Source organism: Schistocerca piceifrons, chromosome 2, assembly GCF_021461385.2.
Source record: "Schistocerca piceifrons isolate TAMUIC-IGC-003096 chromosome 2, iqSchPice1.1, whole genome shotgun sequence".
Lineage (NCBI taxonomy): Eukaryota > Metazoa > Arthropoda > Insecta > Orthoptera > Acrididae > Schistocerca > Schistocerca piceifrons.
This window is the reverse complement of record NC_060139.1, coordinates 983,418,394-983,444,395: the sequence shown is the minus strand read 5'-3', so window position 1 is coordinate 983,444,395 and position 26,002 is coordinate 983,418,394. Positions and strand designations below refer to the sequence as shown.

Sequence of the window (26,002 nt, the reverse complement as noted above, 5' to 3'; positions counted from 1 at the left end):
AGACTGCGTTGTCTTCTAGATCTTTCACATCACTTGCAGCGCCATCTGTTGTTGAAAATTGTAACTACTGTAATTTCGAAAGTTTGTCCGCCTGAAAATGTACTGTTGTCCCAAGCATATTGCAACAAATGGTGTATTTCTATCGCTGCTCGTTTAGTTTTTATTGCTGTTTCAAATATACCGGTCATTTTTGAAACACCCTGTATATGTAGCTGTACTTCATTCATTAGTAAAAATTCATAATCTCAGTTCCTCGTTCACTCAGTGAAACGTTTACTAACGTTATTTTATGAATGTGGTAAATTTTTTATGTTATGCCTAAGGTATAGTCGCCTTTTTAAACCTACCTGTTGGGCACCTCAGATAGTGAACACTATACTGACTTTTAAACAGTATCCGAGTTCGTCTACTTAACAAGGCTACGTCCCATTTGTTCTTTCTTGGAACTACGTAGTCCGCACGTTCTCGGCCAATGCTCGCCATATCCTAATTCATTGTCCTATTTATATGCTCTGTTTAATGTAGCTGGGTACTCGCTCCGTAGCATCATATATTAATCTCTTGTTTGACGTAATACTTCAGCTTTTATGTAAGTACCGGTGTAGATGTTTGCTGATAAATGCAATAGATCCGGCACCTGTATTTTCTTAGATCAGATCTATCAATACGTTCGTTGAAAATCAGTAGAACTTAAAGGTTAATATTTTTGGAGACGTAATCTCAGATGTGTGTGCCAGTTCAAATCTTACAAATGACATATAATACATACACAGAGCCTGAGTGTCTTCTTTTACTAATATTAACTAATGTACTGCGTTTTGAAACACATCAACAAATGTTAAGTTGAACTTGCGAAAATTTAGTCCTTGTCACTGAACAGCTTGAATTATATTGCATGATGGTTTGGGCTTGCCTGAAAATTAATTAGAAATCACTTGAAAAGGTGTTCCATTATTTTAATTAAACGTTCGAGTTAGAGTTTGAAGACAAGTTAGCTTCCAAGATACAGGATCATATGACGAGTATGACGTAAATATCTTAATACAAAATATGCCGAGTCGTTTGAAGATTAACCACTCAGTTCGAGATCGACAACACAGCGATTTCGTAATAAACAAAATAATTAACAGTGGCTGGTTGTGGTTTCTTCTTTCTTCCGGAATCCACGTGATACAAATTACTACAGTCCTGAGCGTTAGAGTACACGTGGGCAAAGTGAGCTATTCATGACGACAGGCGGCTTCCGACTAGCAGTTCTCCTCCCGCGGTTTTCTACTTGCGGCCTGCGACGCTTTTTCCGTTCCTTTGGGATGCTAAAGGCGCTAGAAAGAGATTCACAGGCATCTCAGGAATTTCTTGACGGATTCGAGGCTGAAGAAAGTTGGAGCAGAGGCGAAGTTTTAATGGAAAGGCAAAACTGGAATTACCGCTCGCTCGAGGAACAAAAGCCTTTGTGAGCTAGCTGTCGAAGAGCTTCCTGCACGCAGGAACGGCTGCGTCAATCCTGATAATTACGACATCGCGCGGACACGCAAAAGGTTGCGTCAAAGCGCAGCAACAGCTGGCAACTTTCACGAGAGTTTCGTCGTGAACGACCGTACCATCATTACTGTTCTAAGGAGGCCCTTTCGTAGTCAACGAGAGTAAAGTGGGTTGCCTACAATCCACTATGAAACAGATACCGTCACATTCTCGCTGCCAGTGAGTACTCTTCAGCTGTCTGCATGAAATAACAGTTGGTCTTTCACTTAGCGGTAGTTTAAAATTCTCTGAAAAAAAAAGGTTCTGTACAATCTCATTAAAACCCTGTATATAGTACCGCGTCATCTTATGCAAAAGCGGATGCCCTGAAGATGGCCGGTCTAAATGTCACATATTTTAATATTTTGGCAGTTTAGTATTTTATGTGACACGAAAGTAGGGCCAGAAGGACTGAAATGATGTTGACACTGGTCGCGGGCGCATACTTATGTAGGGAAGAGATGTCCATATTGAACCGGTAACTAATGTGTACCACTACTATAATATTCGTGGTGTGCCATCAGACATTTAGTTATCACAGCGTGAACTAAGTGCTTCTGGGAGCCACATTGTCAGTTACTGGTGTTGTATACTGAGCAAGATATCGTCTGAAGGCAGCCTTGATTATGACGTACCTGCCGGTGTGGCCGAGCGGTTCCAGGCACTACAGTTTGGAACCGCGCGACCGCTACGGTCGCAGGTTCGAATCCTGCCTCGGGCATGCATGGGTGTGATGTCCTTAGGTTAGGTTTAAGTAGTTCTAAGTTCTAGGGGACTGCTGACCTCAGCAGTAAAGTACCATAGTGCTCAGAGCCATTTGAACCATTCTGATTATGATGTTTTCAGCTAGCTTTGTGTGTGCGTGGCAAACAGTATTACTGTTATATGTTGAAACATAGTGTTTTATTTACGCGTGAATCTACGTGAAAGAACGATAGAGCTCAGGCAGTTACGAACCTATATCCGTTGAGAACAGTCTGTAGGAAACTGATAAACAAAAAATGGCGTTTCCTACAATGTACCGTTACAAGATTCCTACACTGTACCAGTACTATTTGAAAAACTCCCTCTTTTAATCAGCTTTAAAAAATTCCTTTAGCATTATTAATGCAACATTATGTTTAGAAAAGCCATGGAGAATCTATTGTGCGTACTTTATCCTAAGTTATGATTTAAAAATTCATTTCGATCGGTACTCACGATACAGCATGTGCTACCTAATATGTTCCACAATGCCGCGAATAAGAACAGGATTTTTCTGGAGCTCATACATAGGGGTTTATTGACAATGGAAAAGTAGGATCAAGTATTTTGTACAGCTCTTGGACTAGGGACCATTTACACACCCAACAGAAGGATATTCTTACTGTAACTAATTAAGAACCAAATTTTGAATATTGCACACTTCTCCAGCATAGGAAAATGGAGCGAATTGCTTGGTCATTTCTGATTTATATGTGGTCTATGGGGAGCCTTAATGGGCTTATGAAGGCACCAAGCAGTTCATAGACAGTTCCGGAGAAAATTCGAAAAACTTGGTTTTTTGGTACCAAAATTGAGTCGCGGACTCCAAGAGGGTTATGCACAACAAATGGCTGAAATTTTTACAATATGTTCCTGAGATCTCGATCTCGAACAAGATCTCGATCTCGGACAACCATGAACGTGTTCTTGCCATCTTCAACCATTTGCGAGATACAAAGAATCAAAGTTACCCTTCTTGTACGCGTGAAATACTCACCTAAAATCTATTGTGATGCGAAATTAAACAATTAATACCCGCAAGTAATGCTCTAATTCAATGCTAATTATCTAGGCATTTGTGCAGAAGTTTTATATTCCTGTTTTAAAAAACGTTTATCCGTTATCGAGAAACACCCCGAAAACCTGGTTTTGGGGTACCAAAACCGAGCCGTGGTTTTCAAGATGGCTAGGTACAGCAAACCGCCGAGTATTGTATCTCCACAAGACATTCTAAAGACTGTTTTGCGACAAAAATCCTGGCAAAGGCGAGATCCTTCGGGGATTCAACTATCAAAGAAACTGTGAAAAACGTCTGCAGTAATAATTTCCTACTTCATTACGCTTGGGACCTGGTGATGTCTCTGATGCCTTCCGACATACAAAATTTTTCGACCAAATGACACGTCCAGCGAAATTAATTTTATTGTTTTGATAACTGAATTTTGATACTGCACGCCCCTTGTGTGACAGAGGGCGCACGAGCAATATTACCATTGCGTCATAGATGGAGCAACATTCGACAGTGGGCACTAAACTCAACGTAGCGTCAACGTGCAGCAACAATCATCAGTGTAAACTTAAGTGAAGACAGCTGAATTGTTGTGTGTCGAAATATCGGGATGAGATGTCGACGTCATCAGGCTTCAAACCAGAAACCACGTGGAATTTTAGTTCCTTTCCATACCTGTTTTCCTTACAAAAGCGAGTTTTACATCCAAAAGAATAGTCTGCCAATGGATAGCAGCATTGCAAGCCTGGTTTTAGGTAAATTTATATATAACCTAGAACAAGAATTCTTCTTAACGCTCCGGCAAAACAAGGATAAAATAAAGTATTACAAAAGATATGTAGATGTCCGAATTATAATTCTTAATGACCACCAACTCAAAAATAAAAAAGGAACTGAATAATCTAGGAATCGAAAACATCAGACAACAGTAAGAATTAATATTCTTGATGACTATCTCCAGTCACGATAACTAGCATGTATTCGAAATATATAGAAAACCCACCTGCACTGATACTGTCATTAAGAGCACCTCATGCCGGAGAAACCAACACAGAATCGCTTTTTTAATGTCAGCCGTGAACTGTATCCCCTTCGTATCCAATCAGTGAGGCGGGTGCACGTAATTAAATGAAGATACTTTTAAAAATATAGCCCAGAATATTGGATGTAAGCCCTACTTCATAAATATACCATTTGATCAAACGAAACTAAACCACCATGACCATCGCGACGAAAAATAAAAGCCAAAATTTGCCTAACTTCCATTCCTGTGTCAAGTGTCATATAAACTTGTTAATCTTTTTAGACCACATAATACAAAAATATTTTTCCATACAGATAATAAATTACAAAAGAAAATCTATCGCAATTATAAGTTCTCCGAAGAGTGGCGTCAAAATCCGGCATAAGTAAACTCATATGCTCTTGTTCTCCCTTCTAACAGCGCAAGTGGGACGAACTTAGCAACCCGCTACAAAGAGCGTATGGGTTCCCTCCAACTCAAAAGCGTTGCGTCATACATTGCCCACCGTCAACATTCTGTTGGTGGTGTCAGTAACAACATATCTGCGTTATAAATTGTTGACGAAGGTGTACAGATGGATCTTGTCGAACGGTTAGAGATTTGGAAGCTGAAGTCACTTTAAAATATTTTCAACGAACGAGTTGAATCAATAAATAACTTTTTCTTCCAAGATATCCCAGGTGCAAAACATCCAAAAAGACCACAAGAAGATACAATTATCGTACTGCATAAAATATTATTGTCTTATTTATGTAACAGTAGTGGCACTCGGTCTCTTTAGGTGCAATACATCCAAAAAGACAACAACAAGATATAATTATCGTGCTGCATGAAATATTATTCTCTGATTTATGTAACAATAATGGCAATCTGTCTGTATACTCATAACTGTTTTACCCTAAACTATTTACGTCGCCAGGAAGTCACCAACGAAAGCTGTGTCACATTTCATAGTAGTTCATTCATTATTTATGTAGAAAATATTTCACTTTGATTGTTCATATTTTGTGTATCTTTTTTAACCATATTAAATGTATATTGTTAGTGTATGAACCCACGAGTAGCTGCAGCTTGCAAGGTTTGTTTACATCCATTATCTGTTCTTGCTGTTCAGTGCATCTGAAGACTGCGATGCGGTGAAGTGATATATCTGTCGTATTCACATACTTTTGCACTTTCGTTGTGTGTTTACTTACTGTGAAAGATTGTGAAGCCAAGCAAAATTAAATAATACGCATGTGTTCGTATTAACTGCAAAATGTACGTTATTACCTGCCATTGATTCTACGATGCAGTGCAATGTGTGTACCGAAAACTTAGCAACTCTTTCGTTTGATAACCTTCCGTTACCGGTAGCTAAATTTTCATTATTTCCGCTAGCACCATGACCAGAGCATCAAGCTCCACATGGTCTACAAAATAATGTTCATCCATTATCTTTATCTGATGACGAATCTGCAGTGGCTTCAAATCTATTAACGGTTCAGACAATATATCTTGTCAAACATTCTGGTTGCATAGTGAACCCAAATAAAACTCAGATTTACATAATAACTGAATTCGACATCCGCAATGCATACAGTGAGAGTAACCTCTTTAACTTTTTCAGCGTGTTGGCTTCGAGAGCGATATAGTAAGAGTTCTTCTAGTTGCCTAACAACATAGTAGCAGCCTCCTCGAATAATACGAGTATTCACGTCTTCCTGTCACATATTCTTTCTTTATTTTTATTCAAAGTTGGACTGTAACATCATTTTCCAATGTTAAGACTGAGAAATACACCTTCCTTCAATTATTCTTGTGATACGATTTTTCTCGCATAGATACTTGAAACAGTCTCCATCTTCCATCGAACTGTTTCATTAGGCCCAGCTTAGAGTGCAGAGGTGATAATAAAAACTATTCGGATAAAAATTTGCTCTATTCAGGTTCAAGGACCTTGCCGACCATTTTATTCTGGACCATCTCCTCCTAAGCAATTGAACCGATTTCAGTCAAACTTGACATACATATCACTTACTGTGTGGAGAGAATCAGGGCGGGATAAAAACAACCTACCTACCAAAAGGGTGAAGCTTGGGGAGGGGGGACAGGGATGAGAAAGAGGTGTAGTGCACGACATGCGAAAATGCACCCTTTATTCATCCAGAATTTGAGAAGGAGAGCACTTGGTGGGGGCAACAAACTTCAAACTTCACACATACTTTCAAACCCTGTATTGTTCTTTAATGGATACAGGGGCGAGGAACAGATGCTGATCACGAACCGAGTATTCATATATTAATTTATTCTATATCTAACGTCAAATAATAAATGTATTGCATATTTTTGTTGCTGTAGTTGCAGCGCCTGTTGCGAACAGTAAGTTTAAATGTTGAAACATATACAGACACCTCAGACTTACACTGAAGCACCAAAGAAACTGGTATAGGAGTACGAATTCAAATACAGAAATATGTAAACCGGCAGAAAAAGGCACTGCGGTCGGCAACACCTATATACGACAAGTGTCTGGCGCAGTTGTTAGATAGGTTAGGGCTGCTACAATGGCAGGCTATCAAGATACAAATGAGTTTGATGGTGGTTTTAGGGGTAGTTGGCGCACGAGTGAAGGGACACAGCATCTCCGAGGTAGCGATAAAGTGGGGATTGTCCCGTACCATCACTTCACAAGTGTAACGTGAATATCAGGAATCGGGTAAAACAGCAAATCTCCGACATCGCAGCGGCTGGAAAAAGATCCTGCAAGAACGAGACCAACGACGACTGAAGAGAATCGTTCAACATGACAGAGGTGGGAGCCTTCCGCAAGTTGCTGCAGATTTCAACTCTGGGACATCAACAAGTGTCAGCATGAAAACTATTCAACAAAGCATAATCAATATAGGCTTTCAGAGCTGAAGGCCCACCCGTGTACCCTTGATGACTGAACTACACAAAGCTTTACGCCTCGCCTGGGCCAGGCAACACCAACATTGGGCTGTTGATGACTGGAAACCTGTTGTCTGGTCTTAGGAGTCTCGTTTCTTATTGCTCAAGCGGATGGGCGTGCACAGGTATGGAGACAACCTCATGAATACATGTTCCGTGCTTGTCAGCAGGGAACTGTTCAAGCTGGTGGAGGCTCTGTAATGATGTGGGACGTGTGCAGTGAGTGATATTGGAATCCGTGATACGTCTTGACACGACTCTGACGTAAGCATACTGTCTGATTACATGCATCCATTCATGTTTAACAGGGCTAGGGGAAATAAAGTTAATTGCAGGGGGTTATTACCGGCCACCAGGTTACACCGTGATAGTTCTAGAATCATTCAAAGGGAGTCTACATTCTGTATCGCAGAAGTACCCGGATCATGCTATATTACTCGGAGGCGACGTCAACCTATCTAGTATAGACTGGGATGTCTATGGATTCATTACAGGTGGTACAGACAACCCGTCGTGTGAATTACTTTGAACACATTATCCGAAAATTGTTTTGAGCAGCTAAATCGACAGCCAACGCGTAATGGAAGTATTTTAGATATGGTAGCCACGAACAGACGAGACCTCACCGACGGTGTTATTGTTGAGACAGGGATTAGTGATCATGATGTTGTCATTACGACTGTGGTTACGAAAGTTAAAAACTCGATCAAGAAGGCTAGGAGAGTATTCTTACTAGAAAGAGCAGATAAGCAGTTGTTAGCATCCCGCTTAGTAAATGAATCGACTTCATTTACTTCCGGTACGATGGACGTGGAAGAATTATGAGCAAATTTTAAACGCATTGTAAGTCATGCATTGGACAAGCACGTGCCGAAAAAGTGGGTTACGGACGGAAAAGACCCACCGTGGTTTAACAGCGCTATTCGGAGAATGCTCAGGAAGCAAAGGCAGTCGCACTCGCGATACAAGAAAGATCGGGAGAATGACAGGCAAAAGTTAGCAGAGATTCGTGCTGCTGTAAAAAGGGCGATGCGTGAAGCATTCAACCACTACCACCGTCATACCTTAGCAAAAGATCTTGCTGAAAACCCAAGGAAATTCTGGTCTTACGTAAAATCGGTAAGCGGATCGAAGGCTTCAATCCAGTTACTCACTGATCAGTCTGACCTGGCAACGGAACACAGAAAAACGAAAGCTGAAATTTTAAATTTAGCATTTGAGAAATCTTCCACGCAGGAGGATCGTACAAACATACCGCCGTTTGAGTCTCGTACAGATTCCCGTATGGAGGACATAGTGATAGACATCCCTTGGGTCGTGAAGCAGCTGAATGGGTTGAAAATAAATAAATAGCCAGGTCCTGATGGGATTCCAGTTCGGTTTTACAGAGGGTACTCTACTGCATTGGCTCCTTACTTAGCTTGCATTTATCGCGAATCTCTTGCCCAGTCCCGAGCGACTGGAAAAAAGCGCAGGTGACGCCAGTATATAAGAAGGGTAGAAGGACGGATCCTCAAAATTACAGACCAATAATCTTAACATCGGTTTGTTTCAAGATTCTCGAACATATTCTCAGTTCGAATATAATGAATTTCCTTGAGACAGAGAAATTGCTGTACGTGCATCGGCACGGCTTTAGAAAGCATCGCTCCTGCGAAACGCAACTCGCCCTTTTTTCACATGATATATTGCGAACCATGGATGAAGGGTATCAGACGGATGCCATATTCCATGACTTCCGGAAAGCGTTTGACTCGGTGCCCCACTGCAGACACCAAACTAAAATACGAGCATATGGGATTGGTTCCCAAGTATGTGAGTGGCTCGAAGACTTCTTAAGTAATAGAACCCAGTACGTTGTCCTCGATGGTGAGTGTTCGTCGGAGGTGAGGGTATCATCTGAAGTGAACCAGGGAAGTGTGGTAGGTCCGCTGTTGTTTTCTATCTATATAAATGATCTTTTGGATAGGGTGGATAGCAATGTGCGGCTGTTTGCTGATGATGCTGTGGTGTACGGGAAGTTGTCGTCGTTGAGTGACTGTAGGAGGATACAAGATGACTTGGACAGGATTTGTGATTGGTGTAAAGAATGGCAGCTAACTCTAAATATAGATAAATCTAAATTATTGCAGATGAATAGGAAAAAGAATCCTTTAATGTTTGAATACTCCACTAGTAGTGTAGCGCTTGACACAGCCACGCCGATTAAATATTTGGGCGTAACACTGCAGAGCGATATGAAGTGGGACAAGCATCTAATGTCAGTTGTGGGGAAGGTGGATAGTCGTCTTCGGTTCATTGGTAGAATTTTGGGAAGATGTGGTTCATCTGTAAAGGAGACCGCTTATAAAACACTAATACGATCTATTCTTGAGTACTGCTCGAGCGTTTGGGATCCATATCAGGTCGACTTGAGGGAGGACATAGAAACAATTCAGAGGCAGGTTGCTAGATTTGTTATTGGTAGGTTGGATCATCACGCGAGTGTTACGGAAATGCTTCAGGAACTCAGGTGGGAGCCTCTAGAGGAAAGGAGGCGTTCTCTTCGTGAATCGTTACTGAGGAAATTTAGAGCACCAGCATTTGAGGCTGACTGTAGTACAATTTTACTGCCACCAACTTATATTTCGTGGAAAGACCACAAAGGTAAGATATGAGAGATTAGGGCTCGTACAGAGGCATATAGGCAGTCATTTTCCCCTCGTTTTGTTTGGGAGTGGAACGGGGAGAGAAGATGCTAGTTGTGGTACGAGGTACCCTCCGCCACGCACCGTATGGTGGATTGCGGATTATGTATGTAGATGTAGATGTAAGAGAATTATGCGACTTATGGCTGTGTCACAGTATTTACGTTACAGTCAGATAGAAAATATTTACTTCCTCATCCACTGCTTAGAACAAAGGCGTACTTGTGATGAGTCAAAAGCAACAACGAGGGAGTCACGCCTGTAAATACAGATTCAGACATGAGCGACTTAGATGAGATTTCGCTCACGGAAGAATAGTCTCTGAATTATCCGACTGGGAGAAAGGCACGACAAGTTAAGCAGAAATATGTGTTATGTGATATGTACTGTATACCATTTTGCGCAAGTCAGCATTTGAATGAGAAAGAGTTTGTAGATTAACTGAAGTCAAAAATTAGACGACCGACGACAGCTTATAACGTGTATAGGAAGCAGCGTTAAACATTATTCAAACAGCAGTGACAGTTTTCTGCATCAATGAAAAACAAATTTTGGAATCGAAGTTAGTTCAAGTACTCAAGGAAGATGCATGTGAAGCAGCCACGAAGCTCCCTCATACTGTTCAGTCTTGTCACACTCTCACAGAGGAAACCGTACATGAATTTTTTAAAAAAGTGTGTCTATTCTTTTGAGGAAATATAGCCGGCAGACAGAGATCGACGCCACTGCAAAATGTGGCACTACAAGTACAGGCATGACAAATGCGGTAAGGTTACCTCAGGACGCAGTCACCAGGCAGATAATTTATTTTCTGTATTTCATGTTATGTTAATGTAAAAAGGGCTATAATCTGCAAAGCAAACATAAACATGAGTAACGTTAACATGTAAACAGAATTTTGCATTTGAGTTGCAATATAGCAAGCAGTTCCCAAATACATCCCTGAGACAATCTAAATACACAGTGATGATGTTTGGTTTGTGCGGAGCTCAACTGCGCGGTCATCAGCATCCGTAAAAGGTCCCAATTTTTACACAATCCAGTTTTTACCCAGTCGAATCTAGCCACTGGCACGAATGGTGATGACAATGAAATGATGAGGACAACACAAACACCCAGTCCTCGAATACACAGTGCTGTTACATGTAGAGCATATATTACCCATCATAACAGTACGAGGAAGTTTTACCTGCATTAAGAGGAAAATAAAATGCTATGATTTCAGTGACGGACTTACGAAAGTCGTCATTTTATTTTCTTTACATTGTTTACTTTACGCACTGTGCTATCACATGCACAAATAGTCCCATTCACTTTCTCGTAAATGAGAATTCAACAGTTCTCTCCACAGCGCTGCTATAAGCGCTCAGGTCCAAAATGACGGGCGCCACCGACTTACTTTCTTTATTCAGGGCCTTAGCTGGAAATGCATGCAAGAGCTAGGAGCGAACGCAAAATAACGTTACCGGTAGATGCGCAATGAGCAGGGCACGCGCGGGGAAAGCAGTGGTGGCGGGGGTTGCGGGAAGGCGCTGTAGGGGAAATTCCGAGCACTGGAAAGGAAGTGCCGTTCTAAACGGAACCGTACGCTCTTATTTGAATATATATTAAGTGGAGCCCCTCCACGCCCACAACTGTATGGTGATCATTTAAAAAGATCTACTGTCACCTCTAATATGGTTACCATCTAAACAGTAAATATAGTAAAATCAGCGATTTATTTTCGTCTGGCTTCTTAGCTATTTGTAACTTTCAGAGAAGCGTCATGCGTAGCAAATTTTGAGTAAAACCTACATTTCTATTGTCGTAATGTTAATATTTGGTTGTTTTGCCGAAACACAGCGGGGATTATGCAATATCACCTCACTAACATTATGCAGAAGCAGCTGTGACAGAATTCTGAAGCAGGTGTTCATTAAGTGACGAACTGAGGAAAAGTAAGTTCCGTTTCACATAAAAAACCATATCTTCGGTACAAAAATAAAATCGTAATGTCTTCACCTACTTCGTTCCAAAGTCCACAGCATTTCTCGGTTCACCTGCTACGGAAGGCCCTTTAAAATTATATTCGTTCATCAAAATAGCCTGTTGTTAGAGGAAAAACACGGTAGATAATGAAGTTTTGCGTAATAAGCATTTGGTAAAATACTCTCCCCTTTGTGAGTTGTCATTTGCCAAATTCTCATTACGATATCTCTATCTGTTTATGAAATATGATGAATGTTGTGGATATTTAATTCTGGCTTAATCGCTGGAGCGCGCTATCGCAGATGAGTGTGCTACATCAGATCAATTTTCTCGAGATCGCTGGCAGATAGAGACGACCTCCAAACAAGTCTAAAGAAAACTTCATTATGTTAGACAAAATTGATATGCTGCAACATATTATGTAACACGCAGCAAACGCAAAACATAGCGGCCCCTATTTTTCATTGCAAACATTTTCGAATTTGGTGCAGTGTCTTACGTAAATGCAAATATCACAGTAACTACGACCATTAACGAAATAATGGGCATGTCATCATGGAGCTAACTTACAAAACTGTTAGTTAATCAAAATAGCGAAATGATGGGCACGTCACCATGGATCTGGCTTACACAGCTATATGTAACGCAAAATGACATTTTTACCCAACGGTTTCTGTAAAATCGTTTGAGAAAGACTGCAGGCCTTGCGTCTCGATTCTGTCACCGCAGCACACCGGCCGAAAGAGGGCAAACCAAATCGCCCAGCCCTTTGGACGAAAACTGGTCACTATACATCGGCCACCGTATCTTACAAACACTCTACATGTGATCCATTTATTTAACAGATGACTTTGTGCTATGGTGGGTGAGTACAGCGCCACCTACTTAGTATTTAGAGTAATACTGCAAATATTTTAACTTTCACTAGATGGATGTACTTGTACTTCGTAAGGATACGTTATCTAAACCACACTCGGAGATGAAAGTGTTCTCGGTCTTTTACTTTGTAAAAATACATTGTCATTATTGCTGCCGGTATATTAAAATTAATGTGTATATTGTGAACTACATTTTTTAACAGAGAGGGAGTGAAATGAAATGTCTTGAGCTTATATAACATGTTGTAAAGAATCTGTATTCATTAATTTTCACTGGTAGCAAATGGTACCAAGTATAACTCAACACATAGCCTTTGGAAGTTTTGACGATGACGAAATGTTTGTGTGTGGATGTGTGTAGTGTGAAATGGTTACTGGCGTGAAGAATCGTTCTAGTGGTATAGTGTTTGTGACGGATTAATACCGGACTAACCTGAAATGATGTTCGTCTTCAGAATTCAATCAGCTGCAATTGGAGAAGGATAATCTGAGCACAACACTACGATCAGAAAGAAGGTTCCAAGGATTTTAACGACTGTGTAGAACAAAAAGTCGCTTTGAACACCACGGTATGTGTTGCACCTTAATTATTTGGCTACATACCAACCATCTGAGTGTCATGTGACAAACAAAAATCAGTTCTATATTATACTGTTGTGATCTCTCCCTTAACGGCGCTTAAAAACCGAACAATAATAGCGATTATATGAAGATGGTATTTGTTCTTTCGGACATGTCCGAAAGAATAGATACCATCTTCATATAGTTAAGGCTAACCGGCCAATGACCTTCTTCTTCTGTGCTGGATGCACACGCATTGCCTGGACTCTTACAGGACTCGTTGTCTGCCGCGAGTAGTGAGTGTAATGGGCAGGGGCACTACGAATGTCGTGTGTGGACCTTAAGTTGAGAATGTGGATCTCACGGGGAGCGTGCAAGGGATAAATCCCTGCAGTCGCACAATCCTCTGTGCCCTCGGTGGCTCAGATGGATAGAGCGTCTGCCATGTAACAAGGAGATCCCGGGTTCGAGCCCCGGTCGGGCGCACAGATTCAACTGTCCCCGTTGATGTATATCACCGCCTGTCGACAGCTTAGGGTCTTGATTTAATTATCATTTCATAATAGCGATTTGTCTTTGCATTCAGACTTCACATTCTTTTGTTGTCACGAACTAAAAAATACCATTTTCGGTTTACCTACCCCTAGACATAGAATATGATAAGCTACCTACATACATTAATTATTCAGTTGGTAGGTGTGGGAGACAGAGCAAGAGAAAGTGAGAAACGTGTGTCCGGAGCAAGCAGGTAATGTGCAGTCGAGATAAAATTACTATGAAACCATTAGGTATCGTGTCAGTGGACTTAAAGTTGAAGCCATTAGTGCTTTGTGAGAGTGTTGTAGAAGGTTCCACATTGTTAGTTCAAATGAAATACATTTTACACATCAGATACTCGCTTGACAAAGAGTCAACATATTGGTTTAATCCACTGAGAGAACTGCTTATTGTAGCGGAGTCATCTGCTTTGTGTTCACACCTTGTTTAGTTAATGAGCAAAAACTGATACTTAATTTTCATACAAGCATCGTAATAGTTGACTAGGTTGTGATTGTTCCTACTTACAGTACAGATGGCCTGCTAGGACTTAGCTAGTTTGCAGTCACTGCCATTAACAGTATTATTATTCACTAGAGTACAAAAAATTGATTACTACTGTCGCTTATTCACACAGACTATGATTACTGAAGTGTAATTTGAGTTGATATGTTAATTAAGAAAAATTATGAGACAAATAAGAGCCTAATCCAGTTATTGTCAGGTTGTCTTACATCTAGGTTGACACCTAAACGTTCGGAGTGAGTCAGTATTAAGAAATGCTTAAATATTTTATTGTTTTTGAACGTTTATGTTTTAAGTGACTGGTGAGATAGAAATAGACTGGGTGTCTTGCTAGACGACTGCAAATCTGTGGTTACGAGCCGCCACTGACTTTAGTATGAACTGTTGTAATAGGAGAAATGTGCTAGAAATGTGAATATTGTAACTGAGTTTCCACCTAATTTGGCTCAGATTTCTCCCATGGTCTATGGTTCGAGAATTTAAGCGAATGATAAGGAACTGTCATACATCGCTGCTCATATACGGCATGTAACACACCAAGATTCTAAATTATCATGGCAACAGAGAAGCAGAGTACATTTGAGTAGGTACAATCTCAGAAGTAAGGCTGCCTTATCCACATGGGACGCAAGTAGCTACTCAACGGAATAACATCCACTATTGGGTCAGTAAACACAATCATCGGAAATGTGTTGAGCTGAAATCCCCCTCCTCTCGTGTGTGTGTGTGTGTGTGTGTGTGTGTGTGTGTGTGTGTACGAAGTGCGGCTAGAAAAAAACCGGACTGATGCTGGAAAAAACATTTATTTACAATTATTTACAATTTCATGTTATCACCTTCAATGTACTCTCCTCCTCGGTCTCTACACCGCTCCATACGAATTTTCCACTGTTCATAGCAATGCTGCAGATCATTTTCGGTAAGTCCATACATTACTTCCGTCGCTTTTTCTTTTACTGCTTCAACAGTCTCAAATCTAGTTCCTTTCAAAGCTGACTTGACTTTAGGGAAAAGAAAAAAGTCACAGGGTGCCAAATCAGGTGAGTACGGTAGATGATCTAAGATGGGAATGTTGTGTTTTGCCAAAAACGCCTTCACTGACAACGCACTGTGAGCTGGGGCATTGTCTTGGTGAAGGATCCATGACTTTTTTCTCCACAAATCGTTCCGTTTTCTCCGTACTCGCTCACGTAGGGTAGCCAGGACGCTAATGTAGTAATGCTGATTCACTGTTTGTCCCTCTGGTACCCAATCAATGTGCACAATCCCTTTGATGTAAAAAAAAAACAATCATCATTGCCTTGAATTTCGATTTTGACATTCGTGCTTTTTTTTGTCGTGGAGAACCAGGAGTTTTCCAATGCATCGATTGGCGTTTAGTTTCGGGATCGTAAGTAAAAAACCACGATTCATCGCAAGTAATAACATTTTGTAAGAAGGTGGGATCACTTTCAATGTTTTCCAGGATGTCAGAACAAATCATTCTTCGGCGTTCCTTCTGTTCAATTGTGAGACACTTTGGAACCATTTTTGAACACACTTTGTTCATGTTGAAACTTTCATGAAGAATCTGCCTAACACTTTCCTTGTCAACTCCTGTTAACTCAGACACTGCTCTGATTGTTAAACGGCGATCTTGTCGAACAAGTTTACCGATTTTTTCAATGTTTGCATCAGTTTTTGCTGACAATGGTCTGCCAGTGCGAGTGTCATCACTGGTGTCTTCGCGGCCATCTTTAAATCGTTTAAACCACTCAAACACTTGTGTTCGCGATAAACAATCATCGCCGTACACTTGTTGTAACATTACAAACGTTTCACTTGCAGAGTTTCCTAGTTTGAAACAAAATTTGATGTTAACACGCTGTTCTTTCTGTACACTCAACATTTTCCGACGCACAGACAAAACGTCAACTACTTAAAACAAACGCCACGGGCAGACTGAGTGCAGGAGGCAGATGAAACTCGAGCAGTAGGCGGAGCGAGAGTCACGTGACAGGCCACGCGACTTTCAGCCTTGTTGCATTCGTTTTATTGTTTCACCAGTACTAGTCCGGTTTTTTTCTAGCCACACCTCGTATGTGTTTATTGCAAGGAGCTGTAATGATCTCGCACAAGCAGACATGTCGGGTTTTACAGAAATTCATGTAATTTTCCTATGTATACTAATACTGTCTGAAACGCTTGCTCTCTTAATATAAAGAACTAACTTAAGCACCCGCTGCTTCGTTCTCGTAGGCTGTATGGGCTCCACAGATATTTTTTTTATCTTTAAGCGAATTTTATCTTGTTAGGCTCATTCCTGTTGTGTAAATCTGCCCACTGTGGAAACAGTGTATCTAGCCCACGCAACTTAAGCTGCAGACAGCATATTAAAATTTGATAAAGCAATTCTTCGTATAAGATTTGCACATTTAAAAAAACTTAATTCCATTTACGTATATTGTTCATGTACAAATTAAAAATCTATAACAGCGTACATCTGAAACGGATATGCCTATATGGAATTGCATTTAAATGCGTTAGCTATTTTGACATCAATAATGGTTGACTTGACTAATAATTACAAAAATAATTCTATAAACCTATTATAGTCTACTGAAAAATTATGGTATTAAAGATTAGTTTCTTTTTCTATACAATCATGTCAAAGCCGATGTGTCGTCATGACTGTTAAACAACTTTCTTTAATTTAGGTCACAAATTGCAACACCGGCTAAACTCTTCACTTTAGTGAAGTCCATAGAAGCATATTATTGCCCGAATGTACTTCCAACCATAAAGTGATTCAGATAGCTGTTAGTCGGAGGTTTTTGTCAATCCTGCCTTTTGAGTGTTTTTGGTGATATTTCCATAGAGACTTCCATCCCCTAGTATATATTTCTTTTCTTTCTAACTGAGAAGTCAAATACCAATAACTTTGGCTTTAAAATGCTTTCATGATGAAATATACATAAAACTTTCCACCCGCTACTTCACTCCCTCAGGAGACGAATTTGTAAAAACACTGAAACGCGTATTTTTCTTTATTTCGATCTGAGAAGTAAAATACCAATTCTGATAGATGTAGTTTTAAAAATACTTTAGTCGTTCTATAACACTGATTTATTGTAATAAAAATTTTCATCCACTGTTTTAGCGCCTTGGAAGTTGAATTTCAAAAAATACCGAAATACTTATTCTGACCTAGAAACTGAACACCAATTTTCGTAGTTACAGCTTCAAAATTGCACTAATAGAGACATGTTAAAAAAAAACATTCATAACTTATTTAAATACATTCGCGATGGAATTTCGAGAAATCCCGTCTGAAACGATGCCTACAGTATAAGTTAGCACCCTCTCCAAACTCATCTATCGATCGTGGTTTGGGCTGGGTGATGAGTCAGGGAATTAGTCAGGACATTTGCTTTTACGCACAGAGATTAACTATAAAAAAGTGTTAACGATACTGAATAACCAAAGAGAACTGAATAATCATATTATTTAATATGAGCCGGCCCTGGTGGCCGAGCGGCTCTAGGCGCTACAGTCTGGAACCGCGCGACCGCTGCGGTCGCAGGTTCGAATCCTGCCTCGGGCTTGGATGTGTGTGATGTCCTTATGTTAGTTAGGTTTAAGTAGTTCTAAGTTCTAGGGGACTGATGACCTCAGAAGTTAAGTCCCATAGTGCTCAGAGCCATTTGAACCATTTAATATGAACCATGACAATGATATGTTTACACAATAAGATTGTATTTTCATTGACTGCCCCAGTTAAGAGGTGTTTCTATTGGAATATGCGATATCGGCCACCTTGCCTTTCAGTTTAACCTCTTTTTCGGTTGTTTCTCAGAAAAGTTTCAACGCCACTATTAACAAACATTATATCACAGTACTCGCCGTTTCAGAAGCTGTCGTATGTGATTAAAACTTACATGGTTCCATTTTAGAAAAAATACTCTTGCTGGACTGAGAGAGTTTCGAGTATTAACCATGCAGTACAGTTACATGCGTACTATCATTTGTCGAAAGCCACGTTTCGATATCTTGAAACATTCAAGAAATAAAAGAGATATCGTGTCTCAAGTGGCTCATCCAGTTATTTCGTTATGTCTTTATATTCCCGTTTACTTCTGATGTAATGTTTTGTTTTTATACTCTGTGTGCTCCGTACTTATTGTTTGTTTCATGTTAAGTATATGATGTGTTCGCGTAAACCTTTTATGATGCTTCTGACTGGAGTTAATAAATAAATATTACAAAACCATTCTTCATAATTTTGCAGCAAGAGTAAGAAGTATTTCATTGTCCATTTCATCTTCTAAGTAATGCCTATGACACACGTAAGCGGCCACCTTCTTGTCACGAAGTCTGCTGACAAGAATTCGTGTGTGACGCCGCCAAAATACTGGCCTCGTTTTCCGTCCGTCGTATAGGGAGGCGCGACCTAGTTCACGCTTTCGCACATTGGACGCAACAGAGAGAGGAACGTTTCTATTCGTGCCGTGTGCACCAGTGATGAAAACCTAACATCCCCCGGAAGATGAATAGGCAGACATAGTCACATCTCGTGGCCACCTAGGTCCCCGGACCTCACCCCTTTAGATATTTGCCTGTCTGGATGGTTGAAAGACGAAGTCTACAAGGAAAAGAAAAAGACCCAAGAGAAGAATTGATCATTCGGATTATGAATAGCGTTGGACTTCTAAAAGATTGCCATAAAGACCTCAGAAGAGCTACACGTGCTGCTGCCGAGAGAATTCGAAAGTATAGTGAAGAGTCAGAGGCGTTATTTATGAAGCTCAACTTCGAACTTAATTATTTTCCCTCTGCTGAACACCTTCTGTTGGGTGTTTGGGCTACATTCTAAAAGCTGTATCTCTGCAAGCAATAAAAATTGAAAACTTTTATTCGAATTTGTGTATTCTACCACTTCCTAAAATATTATATATTCATGTGCAACACGCTGTGTATTGTATTTGTTTATACCTTTTAATAAAGTTTCTCACCTGTGTAAACAAATAAATAAAATAAAAAATTTCTTCATAGTTTTGGCGAAGAGTGAGAGCTATACATTTATTCGTTGCGTATGTCACTTAGGGCTTATACTGTATTTTGCACTGGTCGGATCGTGAGACAGTACTTGGTGTACTGTGTCCCAGAGAACGCGGTGATGTGATTCGTGCCTTACCCCTAGTGGTTCCGCACCTCAAGTTCAGCAGACATGCTCGCTCACCTTGCCCGGCATGGCCCCGCCATTGAACTGCTTCTCCAGGAGTATGGCGGCGTAGCCGACGTTGTCGCTGGAGACCAGCGAGTTGGTGTTGTTCATGGACGTGGGATGGACGGCGTACCAGTTGATGGCGCCTAGCGGACGGCCCGACGGCGTCTCGATCCGCAGCTGCACCATCGTCTTGTCCACGTCGTGAGAGTACCTGCTCACACACACAACCAGGAGCACGTTCAATCTATTGTCACCAAGAGTACAACCTTTCCTAACTGACCATCCTGTCACCTGCCACACAAACTTCTTCACGGATCGACACAAAATGGGAGAGTGATCCCTACCTGTCTCCAGCAGGGCTGGAATTTAGGACTTGTTCCCTGCATAGTGTAGCTAAGCTGGACAAATTTTTTTAGAATGCTTTTTATCATTTTTTGACATTTCTACTACTTTTCATTATCTTCGTCTTTCTTCGATTTACTCTCAATCCATACTGTACTCAATACACTGCCCGTAGACCACGGGTGCCAAATATAATAGAAACAGGAAAATTATATTTTACTTTCGTTAAAATATCGTCACTTAGATTGTCTCACAAACTCAAGGAATGCCGTCAGTAAATTGTTGTAAGTAACGCGTGTGTGTATCACTCCGCACATCATTAACGACATTCCAGGATGATCCTAGCTTTTTATGTCAAATTTCCAGATATGTCTGCCCACTTCATTCCAGACCATTTTAGTAGGATGACAGTGATGGTTTGTAATGACCACATCATATTTTTATTACCTCCTGTTTTTCCTTTCATGCAGTATGCTTCTCATAGAACGCCGACTACTGTTTTGGGTCATTATTCTGTTGTAATGTGAACCCTTTCCCTAATAAGCGCAATCAACATGGTATCGCATGGTAGCGAAGTGTGTAGTGGCAGTACTTTTCATACACCATTCTATTTTCATAATGTCGCCAACTCTTTACCCTGCAAAAGATACCGAAACCATAACAGAACATTCTCCGTACTTAACTGTCGTAGAATGCACTGTTGGTGCACCCCTTCTCCTTCAGACTGGCGAACAAATGTCCTCCGTCCGGCACCAGAAATCTCTCATTTCGATTCATCTGTGAATAACACTTTTTTTCACTCTTCGTAGGTACGCTTACAATGTTTCCTAGCCCATTCGAGTCTCTTTTTTTTTTTATTTACGAGTTTCAGAAATGGTTTCTCCACCGTCCCACGTCCCTTTGCGCCTGCGCCTCCTTTTTACTGGAGCAGCAGTACCGAGCGAGGTGGCGCAGTGGTTAAACACTGGACTCGCATTCGGGAGGACGACGGTTCAATCGCGCGTCCGGCCATCCTGATTTAGGTTTTCCGTGATTTCCCTAAATCGCTCCAGGCAAATGCCGGGATGGTTCCTTTCAAAGGGCACAGCCGTCTTCCTTCCCCGTCCTTCCCTAATCCGATGAGACCGATGACCTCACTGTCTGCTCTCCTTCCCCAAAACAACCCAAACAATTGGAGCAGCAGGTATGTGTCTCTAGGCCAGCCTGTGTGGCCGGGCGGTTCTAGGCGCTTCAGTCTGGAACCGCGCGACCGCTACGGTCGCAGGTTCGAATCCTGCCTCGGGCATGGATGTATGTGATGTCCTTAGGTTAGTTAGGTTTAAGTAGTTCTAAGTTCTAGGGGACTGGTGACCTCAGATGTTAAGTCCCATATTGCTCAGAGCCATTTGAACCATTTTTTGTGTCTCTTGTTCATTTCTACCAATCCTCTGCGAATTTGTGCTGTTGTTTTGAACCTGTATCTTTAATCATAATTCCGGTGAATTCATCATCACTTTTATATGGCTTATAGTTTGTCCTTGTCGTTTTTGTCGTGTAGGGTCCTTATTGATACCTGTTGTCTCCTGGTGGTGAAGAGAGTAAGACACGCCACATTGTTTCGCAATTTGGGGCGTGGATAAAACTGCTTGTCTGAGTCCTTCAATTGCAGCTTGTTTTTCTATGGATGTCTCCACTCTTGGAGCCTTAGTAATGATGTGTACTCTGTCAGCTGTCGTTAAGGAACTGAAGTGCAGTAACCATATAACCTGTATCGCACCACCGCTTGGAGTGAACTGTGGACGTCGCAGCACTACAGCGAAAAGCACACCGGTATGGAACGGGCATTCATTCATCACACAGGTGAAAGTACATACCCATTAGGTATTACCCGGCAAGACGAAGAGAGAATGTGGCAGTTAGCAGGAACTAACTGGGTCAGGTGTCTAGGAACAGCCACTCTCCGACTGAAGTAATGCGCATTCTACGTCGCGGTGCAAGTACGCAAGACGAACGCGGAAAATGTCTTCTCGGGCACACGCAACGTTTACGGTTAACGAGATTAAATTTGTTGGCAATGAGAAAGAGTTGAGATTTACCAAATCGACGGAGAAGCTCACGGAACGTGTAGCCAAAATGTCAAAGTTGAGAAGCAGAACAATGGACTGCGAATTACGGAAGAAAGAACACTAAGCTGAGCGTAGTGAAATTCCAGTTTCTGCGCCAAAGAAGATGAAGCAAGGTGATTATAATAAGTATTCCATTTACGACATGGACGAATGTATTAGTAGGCAGCTATTATGAAGAATGTAAAGAAATACCAAATTTGTGAAAAGTTTTTAGAGCACGGAACTGAACTCCAAGTCGAGCAAGCAAATTCGTAGAAAAGTTGTTCTCTCTAATCAAAAGATGCCAAAATAAACGTGTTGTTACCTGCGAATGAGAAGACGAGTTACAACAGGTACATACTACATTAGGGTTTACGGAAGAACTAAGCATTGGATGAAAGTAGTCAGTGGTTCACGTAGATGAAACATGGATCCGGGCATGTTACACCTTGAGTAAATGTGGCAAAGTGACAGTATGTGAGAAGTATAGTCGAAGGAAAGTGCCTGATAGTGGTCAGATGTTGTGCATGCAGGCGATGACACGATTTCATTAAGGTTTCACATCTTATATGTGACTCAAATAAGCAAAACGACGGATTGGGAAATGGGTCATGAAACCTTTTCTTTATTTATTTGGAGAGAATCACAAGTCATCTTGATACGTGGTACTTACTGGAATTAAGGAAAATGTGAAAGGGAGGATCCACAAATATAACCTTCTTTTCACGCAACCTGTTTATTTAACAATAAATAAACTATGTTTTACAGATAATCGGAGCATTTAACCATAAAATTTTCTTTAACAAAATGTACAAATTTGCAAAATTATTTTGACCTTAAACTCTGTAAGTAGGCTGTTTAGGGTTTTTTATTGGTAACGCCACATAGCGCTCTGTATGAAAATCACTGGCTGTGCTGCGTGCAGTCTGTGGCTGGTTTGCATTGTTGTTGGCTATTGTAGTGTTGGGCAGCTGGATGTTAACAGCGGGTAGCGTTGCGCAGTTGGAGGTGAGCCGCCAGCAGTGGTGGATGTGGGGAGAGAGATAGCGGAATTTTGAGAGCGGACGATCTGGACTTGTGCCCATCAGAAATAGTAAATTTTTAATATTGGATATCATGGACTGATATATATATATTATGACTTTTGAACACTATTAAGGTAAATACATTGTTTGTTCTGTATTAAAATCTTTCTTCTGCTAACTATGCCTATCAGTAGCTGGTGCCTTCAGTAGTTTGAATCTTTTATTTAGCTGGCAGTAGTGGCGCTCGCTGTATTGCAGTAGTTCGAGTAACGAAAATTTTTGTGAGGTAAGTGATTTGTGAAACGTATAGGTTAATTTAGTCAGGGCCATTCTCTTGTAGGGATCATTGAAAGTCAGATTGCGTTGCGCTAAAAAAATATTATGTGTCAGTTTAAGCACAGTCATGTATAATTTTTCTAAGGGGACGTTTCAACCCTAAGTTGAATAAGCTTTTAATCTTTGCAAAGAAATCTGAAGTACTGTATTGCAAAACAGCAAACAATATGGCAATGATTACAAGATGGCCTGACCGGCAGCCCGCCCGTTACCGGGTGAAACAGCGGTGTTTCTTACGGCGCTGGACACAATCTGTCTTATTAAATGTCCTTCTGCAACACGTGAAAACTGTATAAGCACCACTGATGACAAGACTGGTTCAATTACTTAAAACAGAAGACTTAACTTTTAATTTGAAAGCTGTATGTTGAAAGGTTCGGGTTTAAGATGCGCACCTGTGCTCAAAGGATGAACAGATTAGCTAACAATATGACAACGATAATACTTACTTCAAAGCAACCAACCTCTTAATTTCAATCGGCAACCAAAGTGCGACTGGATCACAATCCGTCCCTTATCACAATTTTATTTTGACTAAAGCCCTAGTGACAGTTGTCTGTTAATATTTTCAAAGTTAAACTGATTGTCAGTTATTAACACCGCTCTGATGGAACGTCTTAAACATGCCTTGTGAACACTTATTAAAAGAGAACCCACTCGGCGGAACCATAAGATCCAGCCAAAATACACCAATAATGACCCGGTCTTCCAAACACATAAACGAACAGCTTAGTACAAAAGGTTGTTCAGATTATAACTAATGACTGAGAAATGCAATTACAATCAAAGAACTGAACCGGTTAACAGCTAAATCTAACCATAAGATCCCTCTTTTGTTTAACAGCAACTTGTGCCTTAGTACAATTGTTCCGGCTGTGTTTACGACCAGGAGCTGATTTATTAGAACATTAATGATCGGGTATAAACCAGAAAGAAAAGGCAGTATAATAGCGGGACAAATTTTTAAACCACAAGTAGTGGCTTAGTACAACACTACTGCCTAAATTTGCGACCAAAGAGCCGACCGAGTGAAACGATGAGGGTCGGATAAAAACCAGAATATAATAAGGAGGGCAGGTAGAGAATGAAACAAATCACCTCTAGGATTGCAGAATGTTGCTCCCCTTTATGAGCAGGCAGTTCCATGGATCCACGGTGCGTCGCGGCGGTCACTGAGTGGCGCCTATGAAAGCCAGGTAGAAAGAAATGGTTCAAATTACTATGAGCACTTTGGGACTTAAGTTCTGAGGTCATCAGTCCCCTAGAACTTAGAACTACTTAAACCTAACTAACCTACGGACATCACACACATCCATGCCCGAGGCAGGATTCGAACCTGCGACCGTAGCGGTCGCGCGGTTCCAGACTGTAGCACCTAGAACAGGTCGGCCTCCCCGGCCGGCAAAGCCAGGTAGAAGATGGCAGCCACGCTACGAGCGGTCGTCCGACACGAATGTTGCCAACCCACTGACGGAATGTCGGCCTGCTAGTTGTAGTCGACGCTGACCCCGGTGAAATGCTCCGGTATCTTCGCTCTGCGCAGGCCCTCCTTGCGCAGCTCGTGGCTTCGTCGGCTCGGACCTCGTGACCACCTCTTGTACCTACCTCTCGGGCTTTTTTTTTCCTTGATTGAATTTCAATTCCTCCCGAAGGTTGCGGGCTGGCAGAAGCTTAGTACGCTGCTCTACAGCCTACCGACATTTTTTAAAACCGGAAGAAGAAAATAAACAAGAAGAAACAGGCGATAAAACGGTGGCTTAAAGTGTAAAATGGAGGAAAATTGTGGAAAGTTAAAACAGAAAGCAAAGGGGTTGGCAATGTTAATAAAATGCACACTAATCAGACAAGTAACATAGTAGACACACAATTAAAAAAACATGGCGGCAGTCTGGTTTCTGTTTGGAAGAGATAAAAAATCACACCCAGCGACAGTATGATGGCCGTTTGCAACACTTCCCAAAAGACACTCAACACGGAACACACACTGGAAAACACTCACTGTAAAACACTGCACGAAAATGTCGGCTCAAAGATGACGACACTCCCTAGCCAAGGGGTGATGCGGTGGTGGGGGGGGGACCTGGAGGAGGGGGAAAACAAGGAGGGAGGAGAGGAAAAAACGAAAAGGGGGGGAACCAAAGGACAGAGAGGACTCATAAGGGGGGAGAGGGGCAGGGCAGACGCGAGAGGGAATGGGAAATGGCAGAGGAGGGAAATGCAAAAGGACTCGTGGGGAGAGAAGGGGGTAGAGAGAGGGGAGGTGGAGATAAAAGAGGATGTAAGGGGGGAGAGGGGGCCTGGGAAAAGGACAGAGGAAAGAAGGGGGAGTGAGGATCAGAGCTGATAGGAGGGATAAATGGAGGGAGAGAGGGCATCATCCGGGAGGGGGAGTTGATGGAAGCCACCTTGGGAAAGGCGATGAAGGGTGTAGAGATGGAGGGTAGGGGGGACACAACAGTGTAGACGTGCCAGGTGACCTCTCGGGCCAGCGAACTCCGTATATATATCGGCAAGCAAAGACCTTCTAAGGACACAACCCATAGACACCAACTATTCCTCATAGACGTTGGCTATAGGGCCACAAGAGGGATAGTCGATACTACAGCTGATACCAGTGGCGCCAG

At 41.5% G+C, this 26,002-nt stretch overlaps 1 protein-coding gene across 1 annotated transcript in view; it reads right to left on the bottom strand.

Moving 5' to 3' along the window:
* The window catches only part of LOC124776041 (neutral ceramidase-like), a 247,929-nt gene that overhangs the window by 118,429 nt on the left and 103,498 nt on the right, over positions 1-26,002 (bottom strand). The window contains exon 5 of the mRNA XM_047250881.1: positions 19,604-19,802. Within this exon, the coding sequence (XP_047106837.1) occupies positions 19,604-19,802 (199 nt within the window). The remainder of the gene's footprint in view (positions 1-19,603; positions 19,803-26,002) is intronic.